The sequence below is a fragment of the Anas platyrhynchos genome, chromosome 1 (genome assembly GCF_047663525.1).
Source record: "Anas platyrhynchos isolate ZD024472 breed Pekin duck chromosome 1, IASCAAS_PekinDuck_T2T, whole genome shotgun sequence".
NCBI classification, from domain to species: domain Eukaryota; kingdom Metazoa; phylum Chordata; class Aves; order Anseriformes; family Anatidae; genus Anas; species Anas platyrhynchos.
In genome coordinates this window covers 126,820,126-126,842,066 of record NC_092587.1, presented here as the reverse complement: position 1 = coordinate 126,842,066, position 21,941 = coordinate 126,820,126, and the positions used below count along the sequence as shown (strand labels likewise).

The 21,941-nt window shown below is 40.7% G+C and overlaps 1 protein-coding gene across 6 annotated transcripts in view; it reads right to left on the bottom strand.

Moving 5' to 3' along the window:
• Positions 1–597: 597 nt before the first annotated feature.
• The window catches only part of SH3KBP1 (SH3 domain containing kinase binding protein 1), a 218,007-nt gene continuing 196,663 nt past the window's right edge, over positions 598–21,941 (bottom strand). For all 6 annotated transcript variants that reach the window (XM_072028785.1, XM_072028793.1, XM_038172908.2 and 3 more), the window contains 6 exons: positions 20,945–21,030; positions 10,307–10,416; positions 9,122–9,247; positions 6,138–6,409; positions 3,589–3,652; positions 598–1,666 (listed from right to left, as the gene is read on the bottom strand). In XM_072028785.1, the coding sequence (XP_071884886.1) occupies positions 1,625–1,666; positions 3,589–3,652; positions 6,138–6,409; positions 9,122–9,247; positions 10,307–10,416; positions 20,945–21,030 (700 nt within the window). In that variant the 3' untranslated portion in view covers positions 598–1,624. The remainder of the gene's footprint in view (positions 1,667–3,588; positions 3,653–6,137; positions 6,410–9,121; positions 9,248–10,306; positions 10,417–20,944; positions 21,031–21,941) is intronic.

Sequence of the window (21,941 nt, the reverse complement as noted above, 5' to 3'; positions counted from 1 at the left end):
AGACCTGGGGTACAGTGGAGTGTGTATTTCACACATCTGTGCATGTCAAGAAGGTTACGGGAACTCTGCTGGCCACGTGTGAACGTGACCGGCCAGCCGAGGCTGTGTCTCATCCAGTTCCTGGCAGGCAGGATGGTGAGCGGCGATACAGGACATCCCGGGTGGAGCCAATTCCAGTATTCGCTGAGATGACAAACAAATCCTTTGTGTGTTTTGCTGTAGTTTTTGACACTCTGAAGTATCAACAATATCACTCACCCGCTCGCTCTATGCTGTGCAAAAATATCCATTATTTAAATGCTTTGCAAAAACTCAGCAGAGATTGTTGACAAGGCATGAGATACTCCGCCGCCAGTGAGGAACACGCGAAACCACTAACAGGAAAACGAAGAAGTTGTTCTGAAAGGATGAAAATAGAAACTGGAGGAAACAAAGCAAGCACCAGGTTCAATAAAACGAGGAAGAGAAAGCCCTGCTGCAAAACAGGGCTATAAAGTGTCTCGCTGTATATAACTCAATGGCAGAAGGCTTATACAACATAACGTAGCAGACAATGGCACATAAACAGCAAATGAAACAATGTCACACGATAGGAAACCTTGTGCAGTAAATAATACAACTTTTTATTCATGTTTTATAGTTTACTTTTATTTATTTTTGCTTTAATAATGCATATTCTGTTCACTCTGTGCAAAATCGGGGACGGAGGCGGGCGCTGAAATCAGTCTACGGAAAACCAAGCGAGATGAACATTCAAAACCGAAGGAGATGCCTATCAAAAACGGGAAAGCTAAAAAGCCACAGCTGATAATGACAAAGCTGCTCTCAACCGCGCCGCTCTGTCCCGCCGCCCCGCACGAGCCTGGCCGTAGGGAGCGGCTGCAGACGGCGAGCGGGACCTCTGCCGGACACCGGTGACAGGAGTCGGGGGAGCTACGTGACGGAGACCCGGCTTGCAACCAGCTCCAGTCGGAGTGTGGCAAAGAAAGGCACAAATCATTGCAAAGACCAGATTTTCGTTTCGTTGGTGTTCTTCTCCTAAACACGTTACTGTACACAACGTCGGGTTGATTGTAGGGGGGGGTCGGGGGACATGAAATTGCATATTTAACAGAACTTAAGACCGTAACAAGAAGTAGGCTGTTCTATCTCGAAGCAAAAATAATCCCTCCAGCCCCAACGTTAACATTCATTCCTGGCTATATGCAGTACAAACATTTTAAAATCTGTGACAAAAGACAATTAAAAACCAAAAATCAAAATCATAAAGCTTGTAAACAGATAATCTGAAATACACTTTATTTATGGAAAAATATCATCAAAATAGTACCACTATGGACTAAACTGCCTGAGTTTTCATTTCACCTATGATCTTGAAGTAGAGAGCCTTTAGCACAAGAAGATCAATTTCAGTCACAACTAGTGCCACACAGCACCACTTCGTGTGGAGATTTTTTCCTCACTGTTGGTATTTTTGTTGTGCTATCAAAAACGGTTGTGCTAATCCTTCAATAAAGGGATGTTGAGGCAATTCTTAAATCATTTGGCACAAAGTTATTTTGGCTGGGGCATACATTTGAGTCTCAGTCATGTAGAATAATGCAACATTCCATCCATCAAGTATTCACTTTGATTGAAGAGCTTTCTTTATGTCATTAACCTCCATCTGAAAGGAAAAAAAAATATTTCTGATGAAATTAGATGCCTTAGGACACACAGGTGATGCTGCTAGAAAAGCACATATTCCATCTTTTCCACAGGCGTTGAGTACAGGTTTTATACCACTCTTATTTCCAAAGATTTTGCAAATTGAGGTGACCTTCTATGTTGCACAGGGTGACCAGTGATGGCTCCCTCCCCTCAGAGGAATATATTCATATATATATATATATGAATGTGCTGTAAGACCTTTCAAACTCTCAGTTACATCTTTCACAGCCTGTGCAGCTCGCTGCCAGGAATTACTCGCCAAACGAGCGCTTTGCCCATGCACCAGCAGCTGCACCTACCCCTGGCACAAGTAAATAGAGCCACTTTGAGTGGAGGAGCAAAACCTGTCCTCTCCCTCCTGCAGGGATGGCTCTTGCTGTGGGGATGGTGGCCCTATACACCCATCGAGCCCATGCCCAAGCACCCAAGGTCTCTGATGGATGTACAGTGGTGTGGCAGAAGCAGGTGGCTGCAGCTACCAACACCCCCAGCTGCACACTCAGCCCTTCCAGCATCCACCACACACCCTGAGGCAAGGATGTGAGATACATTCCCCATCACCCTCAGTGCTCAACTGGGCCATATCATCACTGCATTTTTCTTTATTTAATACACAAAGCAGCTCCGGGAGCTGTGCTGCTTTATGCCTGTCAGAGCACTGATCAACTAATGCAACTTTTGTTTGCTGAACTTCTTTGGTGGTGTTGTGGTTGTTGATCTTCATTTAAAGCTAATTACTCCATCTCGATCAGCATCTGAACATCTGAGCAGTAGTAAAAGCATTCAGCTGTAAGATCATATTTTTAAAACCATCAATGTAGGGCTCTGTGTAAAGATTTAAAGCCGTCCTTGGAGGTGGAATACAGACCTCTGAATAGTTTGCCCTGTTAGACTAAATCAATGACTGCTATTAAAATGTTCATCAGTTTTATCTGCATATATTCCAATTTTAGCTGAATTGCAAACTGCAAGAAGCCATAGCCTATGTGGTTGTGTGCATAAAGTCCTTTACACAGCTCTGCCACCCTCTGTCATGTTCCCAAACCCTTCACCGAGCAGGAGCAGCCCAGAGAAATTGCAGTTCGATTTTCTATCCCTAGTACAAAGAGAAAGTACAGCTGACCTATACCATCAAAATATAAAACTTAATCAACACAAAAGCAGTGATCAAGTACATCACTCTCCCAAATCCAGAAAAGCAGTTACTGAGGCTGCAGAGTCAATGATCAAAGTCAAAGGTGCAGCTCTGCTCCTTACACGCAGGTAGGGCAGCACGCTGCCTGGCAAAGACTAAATCAACATGGCAACTTCTAGAGCTAAGGTACCGCACAAACTGTGATAGCAGTAACTGGCTCCTAATCCTAACACCATCTTTCATATTGTTTAGGATGCTTTGGTGAGGGCAACCTGAGCACAGTCTGTAAAACAAACATAAAAACCTTGCTGTGTGAAATAATATTCCAGGCATGGCAACACTAAGACCAGCCTAATACAAAATATAAAGCTATGGAAGAGAGCAAGTCATTAAAACCAAAACCAAAAACATACATTTTTTCCTGTGACAAAATCAGACCATTAAAACTGAGACTGAAGAAATATCCCACTTGGAATCCTATATGGTGTTCTTCCATTTGGTACTTATGCACTTGTGCTGATAGATTTTTAGATAATTATCAGGCATTTCAGTAAGAATCCAGCACTGCAGTACGTTTGACACAAATTGGAAGGGAGTAGGTACACCCCGTATTAGAAATGTTCTAGTAAAAATGTTAAGGGGTTTTTGATTCACTGGTATCTAAGTATCTTATCAGAGTTTTATGTTCTGTATTTGAGGCTAAATCAAACCTGATGATATTTCATTGTAAGTAATTTAAGTACCTGCAATCGTAGACGGATCTTTTTTTCTTCATCCAACTCAGACAGCAACTGCTTAATCTCTTTTCTGTTAAAAGAATGCAATAAAAAACTTAGAATGCAAATATTGAAATTAATAAAATACACAAGATCACCTCTTGGAAGTGTATTTTCCATATTTCACTAGTTATGTTTGTTTTTTCCCCTCAAATAACTAATTAAAGTAAGTATATTCTTGTGTACTACATACTATAGAGAAGTAAGACTATCTATAACAGGGCATCCCCTGCCCTCCCCCTGCCCCAAATTAATACAAATAATACATTTCCTCCCAACAGCGCTGCATCCACAGGCTTTGCTCTTGGCTAGCTGTACAAACACTGTACCCAGTTGCCTTTTTCTGCACAAAATGTAGATGGATTGGCTGTTGGTGGGTTGTAAGAGCTGTAACACAAATTCTGCCCATTGTATTGTATGCTTAAGCCAGTTAGAAGCCGCTTGTGCCAACAACACAAAGTAAACTTCAGCTTAATTTATGAACCTCAGTGACTCCCAGGTATGGATTTGCTGTCTCCCTTCCTGGCAGGGAAGGAGAACGCCGCTATGAGGAGCAGACACCCTCCCACATTCCCAAAGTGCCCTCACCTTGAGACAGAGACCAGCAGGTGGGGGCAGCCCATGCAAGATGGGCTGGGGAGGCCAGAGGAGCAGCAGTCAGCCTAAGAGATGAAGCTGTGGGGCTCAGTGGCTACTTATAGCTTGAACCATGCCCTCCTGCAAGGTCTTCTCCCAAACTACCCCCGCACCCCTGTTCTGTCCCAGTCTCTGCAATCTGCTTTGCCTTTTCCTTTTCCTGACTGGGCTCCAGGCAACAGACAATGACAGTGAAGGATTTGCTTCCAAAACATCAAATACTCTCAGGACTAACAGAAACTATGTGAAAGCCCTACAAAACGAGCAGCTTAAAGAAAAACAAGGATGGCCACCTCTGAAATAAGATGCAGGGTCATAGACCCAACTTCAAATGTCCTAATGACAAATGCATTGCTGCTTCTGAAATACAAGCGTCCTGTGAAAACGTGCTAGCAGCAACACACTGGCAAAGCATTTGATGCTGTCTCCCGTGATATCCTTGCCTCAGAATTAGAAAGACATGGATGTGACAGATGGACCACTCGGTGGGTAGGGAATCGGGTGGATGGTCGCACACAGAGAGCTGCTGTCAACGGCTCAGTGTCCAGGTGGAGATCAGTAATGAGTGTGGTGTTCCTCAGGGCTCAGTACTGGGACCGCCGCTGTTTAACATCTTTGTCAGTAGCATGGACAGCGGGATCGAGTGCACCCTCAGCAAGTTTGCTGATGATACCAAGATGTGTGGTACAATCAACACACAGGAGGGAAGGGATGCCAGCCAGAGGGACCTGGACAGTCTGAGAGGTGGGCCTGGGCAATCCTCATGAGGTTCAACAAGGCCAAGGGCAAAGTCCTGCACCTGGGCCAGGGCAATCCCAAGCACAAATACAGGCTTGGTGGAGAAAAGATAGAGAGCAGCCCTGAGGAGAAGGAACTGGGGGTGTTGGTTGATGAGAAACTTAACATGAGCTGGTAATGTGTGCTTGCAGCCCAGAAAGCCAACTGTATCCTGGGCTGCATCAAAAGCAGCGTGGCCAACAGGGCGAGGGAGGTGATTCTCCCCCTCTGCTCTGCTCTCCTGAGACCCCACCTGGAGCCCTGCCTTCAGCTCTGGGGCCTCCAGCACAAGAAGGACATGGATGTATTAGAACGAGTCCAGAGGAGGCCACGAGGATGATCAAGGGGCTGGAGCACCTCTCCTGTGGGGACAGGCTGGGGGAGTTGGGGTTGTTCAGCCTGGATAAGAGAAGTCTCCAGGAAGACCTTACAGTGGCCTGCCAGTACCTAAAAGGGACCTACAGAAAACCTGGGGGAGGGACTCTTTGTCAGGAAGTGGAGTGATAGGACAAGGAGTAATGATTTTAAGTTAAAAAAGGCTAGGTTTCGATTAGATATTCAGAAGAAATTCTTTACTCAGAAGGTGGTGAGGCACTGGCACAGGCTGCCCAGAGAATCTGTGGATGCCCCATCCCTGGAGGTGCTCAAGGCCAGGGGGGTTGGAACCAGGTGATATTTAAGGTCCCTTCCAACCTAAACCATTCTAACATTCCATGATTCTAAATCAATTTACTAGTTTTAGGCACTTGTACTAAATTCATATTGCAACTAGAAAAAATGCCCCCCTTATTAAGATTAGAGTGAGCTCCCAAGTAGCTATTGGCAAATTAAACAATGTAACATTATTCATCACTTATAGCTTGTATAGCTTAACTTTTCCAACAGCCCATAAGCTTCTGCTTATGTCACAAAGTACACGGATTGATAGTGCCAGTCTTTTTTTTCCTGACCTCACCTCTGAATGTGCTCTGTCAGGAAAATCGACAGAAACCACTCACAAACACAAAAGCAATCAGTAATGTATACGAAGACAAACTCCAGAAGAAACTGATGCCCCACTTAATGGATGTATCCCAATTACAGCTGTGATTTGCAGTACTTACTTTTGCTGGTCTTTCATCGTTTCAACGATGATTTTTAGCTCCTTAATTTGTGTTCTCAGCTCCTCCAGGGCAGTCTGACCTTGGCTCAAGTGTTCAGTCTTTGGCTTTCCTTCAGTACCAAACAGGGATGGGGAATTTGACCTGTGGCCTGTTGTTCCCATTGCAATTGAATGAAATCCAGGTGTTGGTGAAGGGGATAGAGATGGTTGTACGTTACTGCCACTAGCCAAACCTCCTGGTTTCGGAGGCAAGGAAGTTTTATTATCAGACACCTGTAAGAAAAAGAACAACATTTAATGCCTGGAGAATGCTTTATGAAAATCAAAACCTCTAATAAACATTAAATATTTTGCTGCTAAATAGTAATGTTGAAAGTGCATAGTCAGACATAGAAAGTTTTATATATGACAGCTAAAACAATCAGTCAAATTATCTTTGTACTTATACATCAGAGGGGGTTTAGCTGGGACCTGTAATTCCAGACAGTTTCAGCAGAAGTTTCCAGTAGCTACAACTGATCAGCAATAAGCACTTTCAAGACCTCAGTCTGAGCACTGCAATGAACCAAGGAAGACATTCACCGTTTCTCTCAGAAATGTAAGAATTTCTCTCAGTTTGTAAGAACATGCCTACATCCATGGAAGTCTCCTGCAGAGCACAAAATTGTGTGGCCAAGAATCCAAGTTGTATTTTTTGTGGATTACACTGATGATTTTCAACTAACCATTGAAGGATTCTTCAATATATGGCATTGTTTTAAAATTAGAAGATTGTGTTAAATGTTGCCCTCAGTATTACAAAAATAGCTAACTATTCCATAAAGTTGCTTGGTGAAATGATATAAAAACTAACACAAAATCCCATGACTTCAGAATGACAATATATTAATATGAAATAAAATAATTGTATAACTTCACTGTACTGTCCTCTGGTACCTGAAGCATCTATGAATCCTCATAACTACCAATGGCTCTTTATTCTTACAGGAACTTAAGAAAATAATGCAGCATTAACGCAGGGTGGCCTCTGTGAGAAGATCCCAGCAGCTGACTCATGATTGATACGGACCAGCCCTGCAGCCCCCAGGTGAGTGCAGCAGGAGGGCAGGAGGTGCTCCAGGCAGGCAGCAGCAGTTCCCCTGAGTCCTGTGCAGGGAGAGGCCCCTGGTGGAGCAGGCTGTCCCCCTGCAGCCCATGGGTCCCACATGGAGCAGATCTCCACGCTGCAGCCCCCCCATGGGTGGAGGAGCCCCTGGTGCAGCAGGTGGATGTGGCCTGGAGGAGGCTGCGGCCCATGGAGAGCCCCATGGATGGAGGGGAAGGTGTTTGTAGTTTGCTTTCAGATTCTCATTGTCTAGTCTGCTGGAAATAGGCAATAAATTACATTAATCTGCCTATGCTGAGCCTGTTTTGCCTGTGACGATAATTGTTGAGTGATCTCCCTGTCCTTATCTCAACCTCTGAGCCCTTTTTGTCACATTTTCTCCCCCTTTTTCTTTGAGGAGGGGGAGTGAGAAAGCAGTTGTGGTGGAGCTCAGCTGCCCTGCTGGGTGAAACCACCATAGCCATCTATTATTAGAAAAGAGATACTGAAATTGAATGGCGAATAGAGTAATATACTGAGAAAAAAATGTTATGGAAACAGATGGGAGATACATGGTGAGTGAAGACTTGAGGACTGAGGCCATGGGCTTTAACTGGACAAAGTAACTGAGAGAAAAGTTAGCAGTTGGATGAGAATTAGGAGAAAATAGGGTGTGGAGGGAAGAGCAGGATCCACCACATTCTGCAGAAAACAGTCTTCCCCACTGCATGAGTGTGACTGAGTATCAAACCTGTCCCAGGCAGGCACTGCTTAAATAAATGTGTTCTGTGGAACAGACAGTGGGACTAGATAAAGAATAATGACATTACAAATCACAAGAGAGATGAATAACATGGACTCCATGACCTTAATAATGTTTCATGTATTGTGTATATATTGTTTCTTTTAACATTTTATGTATGTGCATACATCTCTGAGCAGTGTGTAGCTGTAATCAGACCCTTCATGGATAATAACCCTTAAATGAGCAGATGCAAGTTCCCTTTGGACTGAAAAGAGAGGCTACGTCCAAACCTGCAGCAAGTGAGCAAGGCACAACTGGAGTCACCCACACTGAACACATTATTCCAGAGCTTAACTGGCCATCTGTATTAGAGTCTCAAGCAGCTACTTTCTGATAGCAGTCTTTGTGTTGTACAGGAACAACATCTACATGGTTGTCATGCCAGCAGATCATTTACGGATGTTGGCCCAGGAGTATGCATTAATCCAAGTGCACCCAGAAGAGGGAGCCATATAGCAAAACATAATCTTCAGAACCTGATCACAGAAGTGCATGACAGCATCTTTCAAATACTTTAGTTATACTATTAAAATGTAATTTTATATTGTTCAAGATATTCTTATGTACTAAAATACAGGTCCAACCTCTAAAGCCTGATCTATATACTCCTTCTGTAGTATTTGATTACCTTACAGCTTTCTACCAATATACAGTAAGAATGGCACAAGCCTATATGATTATACAGTATAAAAGGTGATTATACTTGCAAATTCACATACTATTGGAGGGGCTCAAAGAGTTGTATTTTCTCTGCTCACAGACTCATCTCATGTAAACTCAATTTCCAACAGCAAAAGGGGCCTTTGTTTCTAAAATGCAATTCCCAACTTCTCTGATTCTGTGAAATACATTTACTCTAGAAGGATTCTTTTTTTCATGCTATGTTTATAGAGGCAGTTCAACTGTGCAATTCACTTTAGACTTGCATTTCAAACCCAGAATAATCTTTAGTACCGCTTACCATTTTTAAGCTTCTTTAAAGGACTGGTTACCAAAGTGATTGTTGAATTAAATGTTAACAATAACAATTTAATAACGTTTTCAAAAATTAAAATGCATGCAACAAGGTTAAATAGAGGCATTCCAAATAGCTTACTTGTGATATTGTAACAGTTCTTGATTTCCTTGACACTTCAACAGTTTTGTGTGTAACAGAAACATGTTCCTCCCTGTCGTCTTCAGGACTCGGTGAGTCAAAGAAATCCGGGCTTGAAAGGGACGACTACGTAGTTAAACACACGCGTATCATGAGAGGAAAAAAATGCAGATATTTTCATTGTATAAGAACTCAACAGAAAAAGAAGAAAATTTATATGATTTTTAAAAACTATTTTCAAAGTAACAACCCTTAAAATCAGCACTCTCTCTCCCCAGTTTTTTAAGTCTTGTTTTTCCAGGCTAGATGAAATGAGAAATATTTAGGGAGTTGGGCTCAACAATGATTTACATATTCATATTGCATTATATAAGATTAAAGCACTTTCCTGTCCATAAGCAAAGCTGTACCTTACTTGGCTAGGACGCCGAGCACCATGTGGTGGGTGTCAGTTCTGCCACCACTTTGCTCGGTGCAGGTCTTTCTTTGCTGCTGTTCAGAGGAGTCATGCTGCTGCCTGTGCACACTGCTGGCATTGCAGGGCTGCCACAGGCACGGTCTCTTTGCAAAGGTGCAAACAGGGATGGAGGGTTCATTTCACCCCTTGTTCCTTCTCCCATAGACAGAGCAATGGTTTCCAAAGCAGGGTTTATGAAACCAAGTGTCTCAAGGTACTTAGTAGAAATTTAAGTCCCCCATATATTTACAAATATGAGCTTGTGAGAGGAAATGTATGATGGCTCAAGGAGACCTACTGAAGGCCAAGAGCAGTCTGCCGTCCTCAAAATCTGGTAAGTAAGAGGCCTAGAGAAATCAAGGGAAATGATTTCCAAAAAGCCTCCTCTTTGGAAATGCTTATAAAATCCTCGATACTTAGCACAAGCTAGTTTATTCCAAAGATTTTTAGGAAGGATTTTTCTGGCCTCACCCATTGTTGGCAAGGAAAACCTGGCAGCACCCAAATAAGGGGATACAAATCTTACAAGGGAGGGAATGTTTTAAGCATTAGCATTCAAAACACTGGCAGCCTTCTGACACAAATTTTCCTGAGCTGCATCTCTCTGCCTCACTGTACGTGTGAAGGAATGGCAGTGTACATGTATTAAAAGCACCAGGGAAGAGAACTAGGAGGGAAAAAAAAAAGTCAGGAAAAATTTTCTTAAAAGAGAAGGAAAATTTACTTACAGATGTGAGAGACTGAGAGGGCGGTCGCCTGCCAGTAGCTTTTGGTCTGGTTGTAGTTGGATGATTAAGCTTCTCAGCAATTGGTACTACAGAGTCAAAACCTTCCAAGTCTTAAAAATAAAACAGAATTGATTTGGTTTTCTGACAATTGTTTTCTAAGAATCACTTTTTTTTTTTCTTTTAATTTCAAATAAATCAAATCCCACTTTCCCCATTGTGTCACAGTATTCTGTGCACATCCAGACACCATGAAGTCACTAAAAAAATCCTGGAAGTCAAAGGCAGCTGCAACCCAGTCGCCCTTGCCAAGCACAATGGCCCTTGCATGTCAAACAGAATAAAGCTGAGAGGAAATGCTCAGAGGAGCCTATGGTTTTGTTTACATTCAGCGTAGTGAAAGCTAAATGACAACACGGGTCCTGTGGATAGAATAAACAGTTTCAAAGTTTCCATCTTGCTATTAAAGGGGTTAGTAGTTTTTCTCTGAATAACTGTAGACAGAAGACAGTGCACGCGTTGTCTCAAGAACTGTACTGTGCTGCACCTGCTGCATCCCACACAATTGCTCAGGGGATGAGAGAAGGAGAGTGCTGGAGCTGGAAGACACCTGCAGGTTCCCAGACGCCAGCAGCTGGAGGTGGTGTAGCTTCCAGAAGCTGCAGATGAGGGGGATACGTTCAGTTATCTTCAGCAATCCAGAGGTTATGGTAAGAGAAAACCAACAGATTCCCAAAGCTGTACAAAGCTCAGGAGTCTTGACTGTCTGTATGGTTAGTGAAATAGGAGGGAAGTGTTTGCTGAATCCAGCCACGTGGTAGCATGTTTACGTGGAAGAACGATGGCTGAAAGAGTACTGTGGCTCGTGATTACATGCCTGAATCAAATGGCTTAACACCATTCATCTATTTTTATGGGCTGTATCAGTTTCAGTCACATCAATTTCAAAATGCCCTATTGCATATGTTAAACAGAAATGATTCAGAAAATATACAGGAGATCCTCTAGACATAATAAATCAAAATTCAGTGAAGTTACTTTCAGGCATAAATCAAACGCTGGAATGATATTTGTTATTCAGAGACCATTTTTCATTGCACACATGCAGGAAAAAAACAGCTTCTAAGTTAGCAGGTATACATACCAGGCACCTAATTTTCAGAACTGTTTCAGAACAATAAATCTCTAAAGATGAAGCTTTGCTGCTGTATTACAATCATTGTACAGAATTATATGATGGAAAAACAAACCTATTGATGGGGCTGTGCAATAAACTAAGCACACTGAAGGACGCGTACATTGATTCCAAGTACATGACTTGGCAGCTAGGAAGCAAATAGGTTCAGACATTCTTTACTGAGCAATATTTTTCCATTCCCAAGAGATTTTAAAAAAAGAAGGTGAAAAAAAAAAAAAAGAGACGTCTTTCAATATCCCTGAAATAGTCTAATGTTATTCACCTCTAAACATTATTCTATTTTTGGAGCAACTCTTCCTATATATAGCCTGTGACCCCACTGTCCTCTACCAGGTATTTCTCTCACTGTTTTTTTTTATTGACTACTGCAACCCCGTGCCCTGAAGTGTCTCACAAAGTCAGTCAATGGCAATTTGGGAATCCAAAGCTTCAAATGTATCTACATATCAGGTGTGGTTGCAGTACTTTTAAAATAAAACTGAGCTAACACAAACAGCTTACACAAAACCTATCTGGAGGCATACAGAACTTCAGGGCTACAGGAAAGAAGAAATACAAGTATAAGAATTATTTTCTGAGGAAAAAAAAAAAAAGCCTAAATATAGAAGCTGGTTTCCAGCAACAGCCAGTTTGAAGCTGATGTATGAGATAGCTGACCTGCTTAAGACCACACAGGAAATCAGTGATGTATTTTTATACATTGTCTTTGTTTTCACCACTGTTACTTTCTGAAATATACAAATATATAAAATACACACTTTTTCTACAAATGTGATGCTTAAATATACAAAATGGTGACTGAAGCAACCCTCTGCTTACCCCAGCCATTCTTCCCCACCTAACTTTTTCTTTTTTTTTTTTTCCCAAGCTAGTTTTAATCCAGCTCATCTTCCAAAAACATGTGCCCAGCCACACAAATACCTGTTTGGAAGAAAGGATCAGTAGCAGAGGACTGATACAAGCTGTTAAAGCTGAGAAGAAGAGCAGGCTACAGCTCTGGGAGGGAAATAGACTGACTAAACTTATGAAGTATGAGAATGCTCCAATGCATCATTTCTCCCTCTCTGTTGCCACTTCCATGGTAAGCACCACTGTACCTCCCTTTGTTCTTACATAGGATAAATACACTAAAATGAAAAACAATCAATGAAAAAAATAGTGAAGGTATTAATAAAGTGTGTTTCTTTGCCTTACATAAACTAACCATTACCTAAACTTCTATGTTTGATTTGAATAACCAAATATTCGTGTTTCCATTGTAAAATGTATGGATAAACAGCACAAGAGGATACAATTTTTTATTCAGGATACCCATGAGCACTTGCAGATGAAATGTTCTCCATACATTTTATGAATACTATGAAACATGAACATTTCTTTGCAAAGCTTCTATTATCAGGAAATAATGTGAAGACATATGACAATCCTTCATTTCATCGGCTTCTGAATGCATTTCTGATGGCTAGAAAAATAAACTAAAGCAGCCTCTACCTGCACTGGATTTTCAAAAACAACAGAGCAGAGCAGAGGTTGGAAAGGTTCCACAGGTAAGATCTGCTGCCAGCAGTGAAATCACAGCCATTCAGCTGATGCTATAAATGAGACTCTATTTAAGTGTAAGGGACAACACTTGGTACAATGCTAAAATAGTAAATCCTTTTCTAGTACTTCTGCATGCCCTTTATCCCCCACCTTTTTTTTCTCCTTATTTAGATGTGGCTGTCGCTCCCAAATCCCCTCTACTTCTAAGATTATCACCACCTTCCGTGATCATCACCATTCAGGGAAATTCCCATCCACTGGTGGAGAAAATCAGGAACATGACGCCTTACTATAATCTATACTGCAGATACAGTAATTAATTCAATTATAGAGGTTATGTGATTACTTTTTTTTGCTAATGGTGTGACTACACTATACTCACTGAGGTCATTAAACACAGCAATTTAATTTTGTTGTGTATTTTTGGAGCCATCAGACATTGCAAGCTTAAATATCTGTGCTAAGCAAAATGTAAAACCTTTCTGAGCTGAACCAAATGGGAGGCCATTAAAAATAAAGTCCAGTCTACCATATTCACAGGCATGTTGAACACTAGTACAGTAGCATCAGCGTGTAGTAGAAGTGAACTCTGCACTGGTCCGGCTTTCTCTGTGTCTGCTAGTAATAATCAGTAGAAAGGGCTCTCTTGAACACACAGAAAACATAAGACACCCTTCAATTAACAGTGGGAATCTCTAATTAAAAAAAAAAAAAAATATATATATATGGTGATACTTGTTCTACAAATAAATAGATGCATTCATTATTATTACTGCCTCTCTGATCAAGCCAGTAATTCATGAGGTAATTCACGAGATGGGGAGAAAGACGCCCAAGTAACTCTAGCATACTGGTGTAATACACACAACAAAATGCCCAGTTAGCGAGCAAGCATATTTAAGGAATAGGAGAAATACCAGCTGTGCAACAGCTATCCCCTGGTATCTTTCCATGCCACTTAAGAACAGGATTTTAGCCCATTCTTGTTTGTTTGAAGACACGGTCATTCAAAGCGTGATGCTGGTGGTTTCAAACAATACCCAGGTTCGAGAAAACAAAGTAGTTGAGTAATACGTTTTGAGCTAAATAGATTTGTAGCTTCTTGGAAAACAACTTTCAATATTTCAAAAAAATATCCCAGAACGAAGAAATTAAATGATTATGCTTTCTTTCTCGCCTATGTCCTCCTGTGCATTTACTATTCTAGCAGAAAATATGGCTAGGCCTCAATTTTATCGAGTTTTTGTGGGGTTTTATTTTGGTATTGTTTTTTTTTTTTTGTCTTTGGGCAAAGTCATTTCTACATAATGAAGATGGAAAGCTTTTTGAATTAGCAGAGAGATTTCACCTTGAGAAAACTGAAATGGGAAGTGATGGATAGTATCAGAATCAACATATTCAGAATGCTAATGACGAGATTTCAGAGAGGAGAAACACAGCAGAGCTGGAATAAATGAGGCCAAGGTGGCGTTCAATTCATTTGAAGAAGATAGTGTCACAAAAGTCACAGAGGTAGATTTCATTTCATTATCATATTCAATACATTCAGAAGATTGACAATGGGCTAGTGAAATGGTACGCTGTCTTTAAATACATTAATCCTGAAAGCTATCCTGCATCAAAGGAGACAGAGATCTGCAGGTCAGATCTCCTGCATTACTGTCCATTCAGCACACAGCACTAATTAAAAGCAACTCAATAGAGAATATAAACATTTCTGGGAATTTTCACAAGCCCAGAACTATTTTAACTGCTTCAGGTGCCTGGATTCTGCTCTTTGCTCCGTGCTGAATGGAGAGCATCATGCAGGATCTCGTTCATGGTTAACTGCAGGCTCTTTTCTAACATTCAGGTAATTTACTGTTAGCAGGAGGGTTCCCTGGCCACACGGTTACTGTAAGAGCGTAACGGTGATGTGCCTGGAAGGCCTGCAGTCACACCTCTTTGCTGGAAACAGCTCTGCTTGCCTGGCTTCGAGGACAGCCACTGAGCAGCCACCATCCTAAAGTATACAATTAGCTTTTCACATTTCAGCCTGGAGTTTTACTGGCTTAATAGCAGAATGTAAAAGCTGCCATAATGAGCTTAGCAAACCACTTGCCAGTGCCCTCATAAGGATTTTATTTTTAACAATTTGGAAGATGCCAAGAAAGAGCTGAAAGGTCAAGAAAACTGAGCTAGAAGAAATGGATATGCTGTTTTCAGGCACCTCCATTTGACACACATGGAGAATGATTTAAATTTCTGTTTGATTGCCTTTTTCTGCACCCTCTGGGGCAAGAGACCTAATTAATTTTCTTAATGGACCATTACCATATCCCCGATTACAATATTTACAATTCACATCTATGTTTGTGGGTAATTTGGATTCAGTGACATAAATATTACAACTTAACCCACTTGTGTAGTTCTGTTCCTTTGCTTTGCTATATTAAAATAAATGAACGTGAACAGTTGCATAGGAAGAAACAACTGGTTTAGGCAGATTTTTGTCTTCACTGGAAAAGCCACATTTTGTCCTCCAACTCTCATATTCAGCAATATTTTCCTTCTTCCAACTACTACTCTGTGTCTTCAGGCAACATAATTATAATGTCTTGCAGTATAATGGCCTGTGACTTAAACACAAAAATGCTCCACTCTACAACATTTTACTGGAAAGATTCTCCACCTTTTTCCCTAGTGTGGGCCAAACCTTATTAAATCACTTTCTTCCAGCAGAGGCACAGCGATCACCTCTCCTAATAAATACGAGCACAGAGGAGTGGCATAGCAACTCTGGAGCATCTGCAAATACAGCTCGAGGAAACACAATATGCTGAAGAATTGGTGTTTGCTAGATATTTTCAAGTAGGGTATTTTTAAGTACCGTTCCAGGCAGCTCAGCACCAGGCTTGGGGGAGGGACAGAAAAAGAGCACAGCTGATGAAAAGGGTTCAGCCGGAGCTCCGTGATCCACCGCCAGTGCCCTGCAGATTAAAGTCTGAGCAAACACTGAAAAATGTGCTCGTGTTTAACAGCTTTAAGGCAATCTCTTCGAAAAATCATTCCAAAACTATACATTTCAGCAGGAATCAATGAATACGTATGTGCCTTCTGTTAGCACTGCTGAAGATTATTAACTGCTTTCATAAATACTATGCAAATGCGTAAGGAGCCAGGAAAAACATTGGAAAGATGTGTCCACTTGGCTCTGTGTGCCAAACGCCTGTGCAGCTCAGTCTTTCTGCAAAGTGCAGAAACTGCTGCTTGTGTGCATGAGCTGAGCGTTTCCACAGTAGACACATCACTTTCATCTATTTGTGGCTTATTCTTTAAATCACTTAGCTTAAATCCATAGGATTATAAATATTAGATGATTTCAAAGCAATCCTATTTTGGATATACATGTACAAGACGGGCATACAATTGTTTCAGGGTTGCTGCATTCCAGTGTGTGTGCATATAGTTAAAAGAGTTGAGATTAATCTGGACATATAGAAAGAACTCAATACCAAGAGTTAACTGGAATAATTCAGTAATCTTCTGGAATCGTTAGTGTTTGATCCAGTAAATTATTATGGGAGCTTGTTTTTTGTTCTTTTTTTTTTCCCCACTTGTCATTGCACTAGCCCTCAGAAATAACTATTTGTGAAAATAAAAAGAAATACATAACCTAAAAATTGTGTTTTGCAAAAGGGCATGAATTGAAGCTGTTTAAATCAGTAACATTCTACGTCTACGGACTAGACTGCTCTTGTGGTGGTTGAAGTGGGCTTACTTTCAGCGTGGGCTATGTTGCTTTGCAATAATTTTAAATTAAGCTCTAAAAGCCATTCATTCAAATGTCATTCTAGAGCAGTAGCCCGTATGTGAGAATTCACAACAGATCTAATTGCTGTGATTTAACCACAGCAATACTTGGAGGCAAGTCTTGGGTGACATGACCATGCAAACCACTGAAAGCCAATAGGTGCTTTTCCTTTTTTTTTTTCCTTCTTCTTCTTCTTCTTCTTGCTAAATGACTCTTGTTTTGTATGTTTTGTAACACAGAATGACATCACAGTGGAATAAATGCATTAAACTTTGTGATGACACCATCTGTCTGTAAGAACACATTAACGAAACCACAGCATTGACAAACAGTGTACACGTACTCTACACTTCACTTATGTTGCTCAGATTTCTTATGGGAAAATGAAAGAAACTGTAACGATTTCTCATTGCAATGTTATGGTGCAAGATTTTCTGTCACAGTACGCTCCATTTCAACTTGTAATTAAAAAAAAATCTGCAACAGCCAAGTACACATTAGGTATTCTACCAAGTATTTAAGTTTGTTATACATTGTCAACTAAAGCAAAGACAGGACAGAAAGGAAATGGAAAATAAAAAGCCTTACCCTCATGAAATGAAGAAGAGTTACCCATGGCAAAGAGATGTGAATAGGAAAAGCTGGATGAAATATGTGTGGAAGGGAAAGGAAAGGCATCACTGAAAACAGGGAAAAAGAAAACAAAAGAAAAAGTGAGGAGGAATGGGGAATGTTTTTTTCTTAAATAATATATTCTGAGGGCTAGTTTTCCAAAGTTTTTTGTAAGGACTGTGGAAAGAAGCAGAGGCATGAACAACAGTAGTAATAGCTGCTATCGTATCTACAATCAGCAGCGATGTTGCTGAACAGGACTTGCCCTTGTCAGTACAGATTGCGAAATTGTAATCAGCGCTGTATTATCATCAAGAAATTTAAATGTCAAGTTACAACTCAGCATAACATGCTAGTAAAATCAAGCCATGCGCTAACATCTACACAAAAATCACTTCTCATGTATGCATCTGAGGGAATGTTAGGCACAGTATTTACATCACCTCAGCCTTGCTCAAGCAATTGCAACTTTCTTAAGTTGAGTGAGAATGTTTCTAAAGGAGTTTTTAAAACCGTGGGGTTTTCTGTTTAGGCAACGCTGGTTCACTGACACCAAATCTTTTTGGGATGGAATATTACTTAGAAAATAAACAGCAAGATACCTTTTCCAAAACAAGCAGTGTTTAACACGCTGATCTGTAATCGGGGACCCTAGACAGAATACAAGTTTTGCACCTGGATTCCTCAATTCCTTTACATATTATTTCTCAACTGCTGTGTGAATTACTAATTTCGTTGTTCACTTGTTTGACTTTTAGGAGATGGCATATGAAAGGACTCCGTATGTTCTCTTTCCTCCTCCTTTAGGAGGGCTTTTAACCAGCTATAGGGTGTAAACATTGAGAAAGTGACAGCTATTGCCCAGATAACCTCTTTACGGCACAAAAACCAGGACAGTGCTGTTGTGCTTCACCTTTAGTACTTAGCATACATGTAAGCACGAAACAAGGTGAGGCAACTTGCAGCAGAGCACTGCTTTGGCCAGTTTCCTCTATGAGAGCTGTAGTTGTGCTGAAACTGTACTGGGGTTCATAAAGGAATAAACAGCAACCCTGTCACCAGAATGGGCAAACACCTGAGCTGCCATGAAGGATGCTGAACTTCCACTTTCTTCAAAGGCTATGGCTAATCCCCACCATGTCTGTCACATAGGTCTCCTCTACTCAAACACAAAGATTTTGGATTAATGAAAAGACATAAGACGTAAGACATAAATGACTAGATTTAAGCAGATCCATTTTGACTGGAAGGATGAACATAGGAGAAGCTGAGGCTGCCCTTCCCACAGAGTACGTGGTGGCAGGACAACCCCAGTAATGCGTATCACAGTTAAGTGTTACCTGGACTCACACTGCCTAATCCATTGCTGTTTGGGGATACACCGGACACTCCACACAGTCACCCATCTTTTTTTACTGATTACTCATTTATCCAAGAGATTTCACCAGCACACAGTTTTCTTTGTAAATAAATAAAAAATCTAGCACATTTATCATAAATCTTTGCTCTTACAGTGTCTTACAGACTGTCCTAAACTCCAAGCCTCTCCTCACAGTCAAAGACATGAACCCACTGTGAATTGTTTTGGCTTACGAAGTTTTAATTTATTTCTCTACCCTCCCTCAAAAGGTTATTTCTTTAACAATATTTTACAGGAGCCATCAAAAGCCTCCTGAAAATTCGTATTAGTTATGACCTTTGGGTCAACTTTCATTCCAAAATCATCACATTTTTTCTTTTTCTCTTTTAACAAGTTGTCTAACAGGCTAGAACGACATGCTTTGCCCTTGTAAATGCCACTCTGGTCTGACCCCTATCAAGTTATACCTATCTAAATATTCACACTATTCTATCCTTGGGCTCAATAGGTTTCCCTTGTTAGTGGTAACAGGAGGTCACCAGCTAAGCCCTTTGCAGTATGTTGTGTATGTTGGTTTGGTTTATGGACTCTTCTGGCTCCTGTTCTTCATTAAAAGGGAAACAAACAACAGCTAAGTTCTGGAAATGAACAGAAAATATGATAAAACAAATTTCCAAATTTAATAGGTTGTCCAAACCCAGAAAAAATAAAAAACACACTGTGCTTTTATCTTTATAGCAATTATGAAGAAACTAGCATGAGGATTAAGAGTTTACTTCCTTCACACAGTTATATGCTATTTGCAGACAACTTTTTCATTCTAGTATGCAAAGCTTACTGGCTTTGAAGCAAATTTATGAACATGGGTAATAAGCATTGAATGGTAGAATTTGTCTGCACTTCCATAAAATTCCTTCATATTAATATACACAATAAAAATGTTCATGCAATTTAACTCAAACACCTAGCTTTCCATGTTCATCCCAAATAAAAATCACTTGGTTCTCCAGAAAAATGTTACTATCATAAAACAGCAACAGCAGAAGGTTAAGAAAAAGCAGACATATGGATGCTGGAAAGCTCATTAACCTAAGTGAAATTAAATTAATTTAGCATTTTATTTATAGTTTTCAATTAAAATCCATCTATAAGTTAAAGCTCTGCTTCCAAGTCCAAAGAAAAGACAGATTTGGCTGCTGAAAACTTACTATTTTACAGAAATGGCTTTAAGAAAGCAGTCTGGGTAGAAACCACAACACGAAAACAGCATTTAGTGCCGCCAGTGAAAGGTAGCAATGCTTACGCATTCAGGGTACCCCGGTTCTGCCTTTTTTACATGAACGGGTCTGTTGCTGCACAGCTGCGACTGCGGAGAGCGACGGCAGCAGCTGTCACCAGCGGATTTCTGCGTGGAGGTGGAAAATGGCTGTCGGGGGCTTTGCTTCCAGCCCCGGGACAGGAGTCAGAGCACCTTGCTTTCAGAGTGCCACTTACCGCAGCACCCGACCCTGCAAACAGCTGTCCTGCACTGCAAACATGAGAAGGGAGGAGCACGAGAGAAGACAGAAAAATAACCTATCTTTACTCCTTTCCAGGTGATTTCTCGATGGAAATGTTTGTGGTGTAGGAAGACTGACTATTTTAAACAGAAATTTAGACTTTTTTTAACCAGTGTTTTCAGTAAAAGTGATTCAAATCAGCCTGAATTTGGTCTCTACTGCTTTGTATTAGAAAATGCAAAGATTACTAACTACATCAAAAATACAATCTTCTGCAGCATTAAAAATATGGCAGCACTAATATTACATCTGTTAAACAAGCATGACTTATTATTGTTGGCCTTCTCATGTTTTGCTTTTAAACAAAAATAACAAAAGCCCTCCTAGCCAAAATAGCTCACCGTTTCATATTTCTGTGTTGTTTTTTTAACAGAAAACAAAGAAACAAACAAAACTTTTTTAATACATCAGAAGTGATCCTATAATTCTGCAATTAAAAATTGATATCAGTTCACTCACATCCATACATCCATTGCCAAATCCTCAAGCTGCATTTTGGATCACAACAAAGTCACTAAAAAGCAGAGATTTACACCGTACATTTCTCAGGCAAACTATAAAAAGCAGTGTGACTTACCAATGTCATTGCTTCTTTCAGAGGAGTCTTTCTCTAGAGTGCCGGATACTGTACTGCCCACTAATTCCACTTTTGGACTATCGCTCCTACATTTGGATCAAGAAGAGGAGATATTTTATTGCAGTTTGTGTGTGGGTTACAGTAAATTGATAGCTAACCTGCAATTAGTAGTGAGAGAGGGAAATACTCTTCCTTTGTAGCACCAAAGTAGTAGCAATATGTCAGAGAGCAATCTCCAGTACGCAGACATGCTGTACGGATTAACCTTATCTCATTTCTCCTTAACACCTGTCAAAAAAAGCTTATTTTAGACACCGTAGTGTCCCGAATAATTCTTCAAATGTCCACAGCATCTCAATACGAAGGAAATCTACAGGCAAAGGGACAGCCTTCAGGATCTGATTTGTAACTGCTTCTCATTACTTGGCTCGCAGAAACAACAGCGATGGGTGATCCAGGGCACTGCAGACAGGGAGGACCTTCACGGGAGAGTCGTGTGTTCCAGCAGTCCCGAATGCTTACTCACTAATGCAACTCCTCCACCTAAAGGAGATTTCTATTTATTTTTGCATATTTTTTTATGAGACTAGGCTCTGAAAATGGCTTCCACAGGTCCAAAGAAACAAGATCACCCACTCTGTCTGAAAATGAACAGGCAGGTGTCAAGAGCTGTGATACTTTAGAGAGAGGAACTATTTTAAAATCAGACAAGAGATCAAACACAAGCAACAAGACTATTCTTTCTTCGTACAGCTTTCTATCCCACAACTACTTATGTCTACTAAAATAGCCTGACTATTGAAATAATTAAGAAAAAAGGGCCAGTAGTGGGTATTGCACAGGTCACACAGACAAATCCCTGTGACATTTGCCATGATAACAACAGTTCAATAAATGCAATAAATTCTATTTACCGTCATTATCAGGCCACCTAACAAATATCTTAGTTTTTTTCCACATTAACTATCCCCAGTACAGCAACAATTACAATGTACGT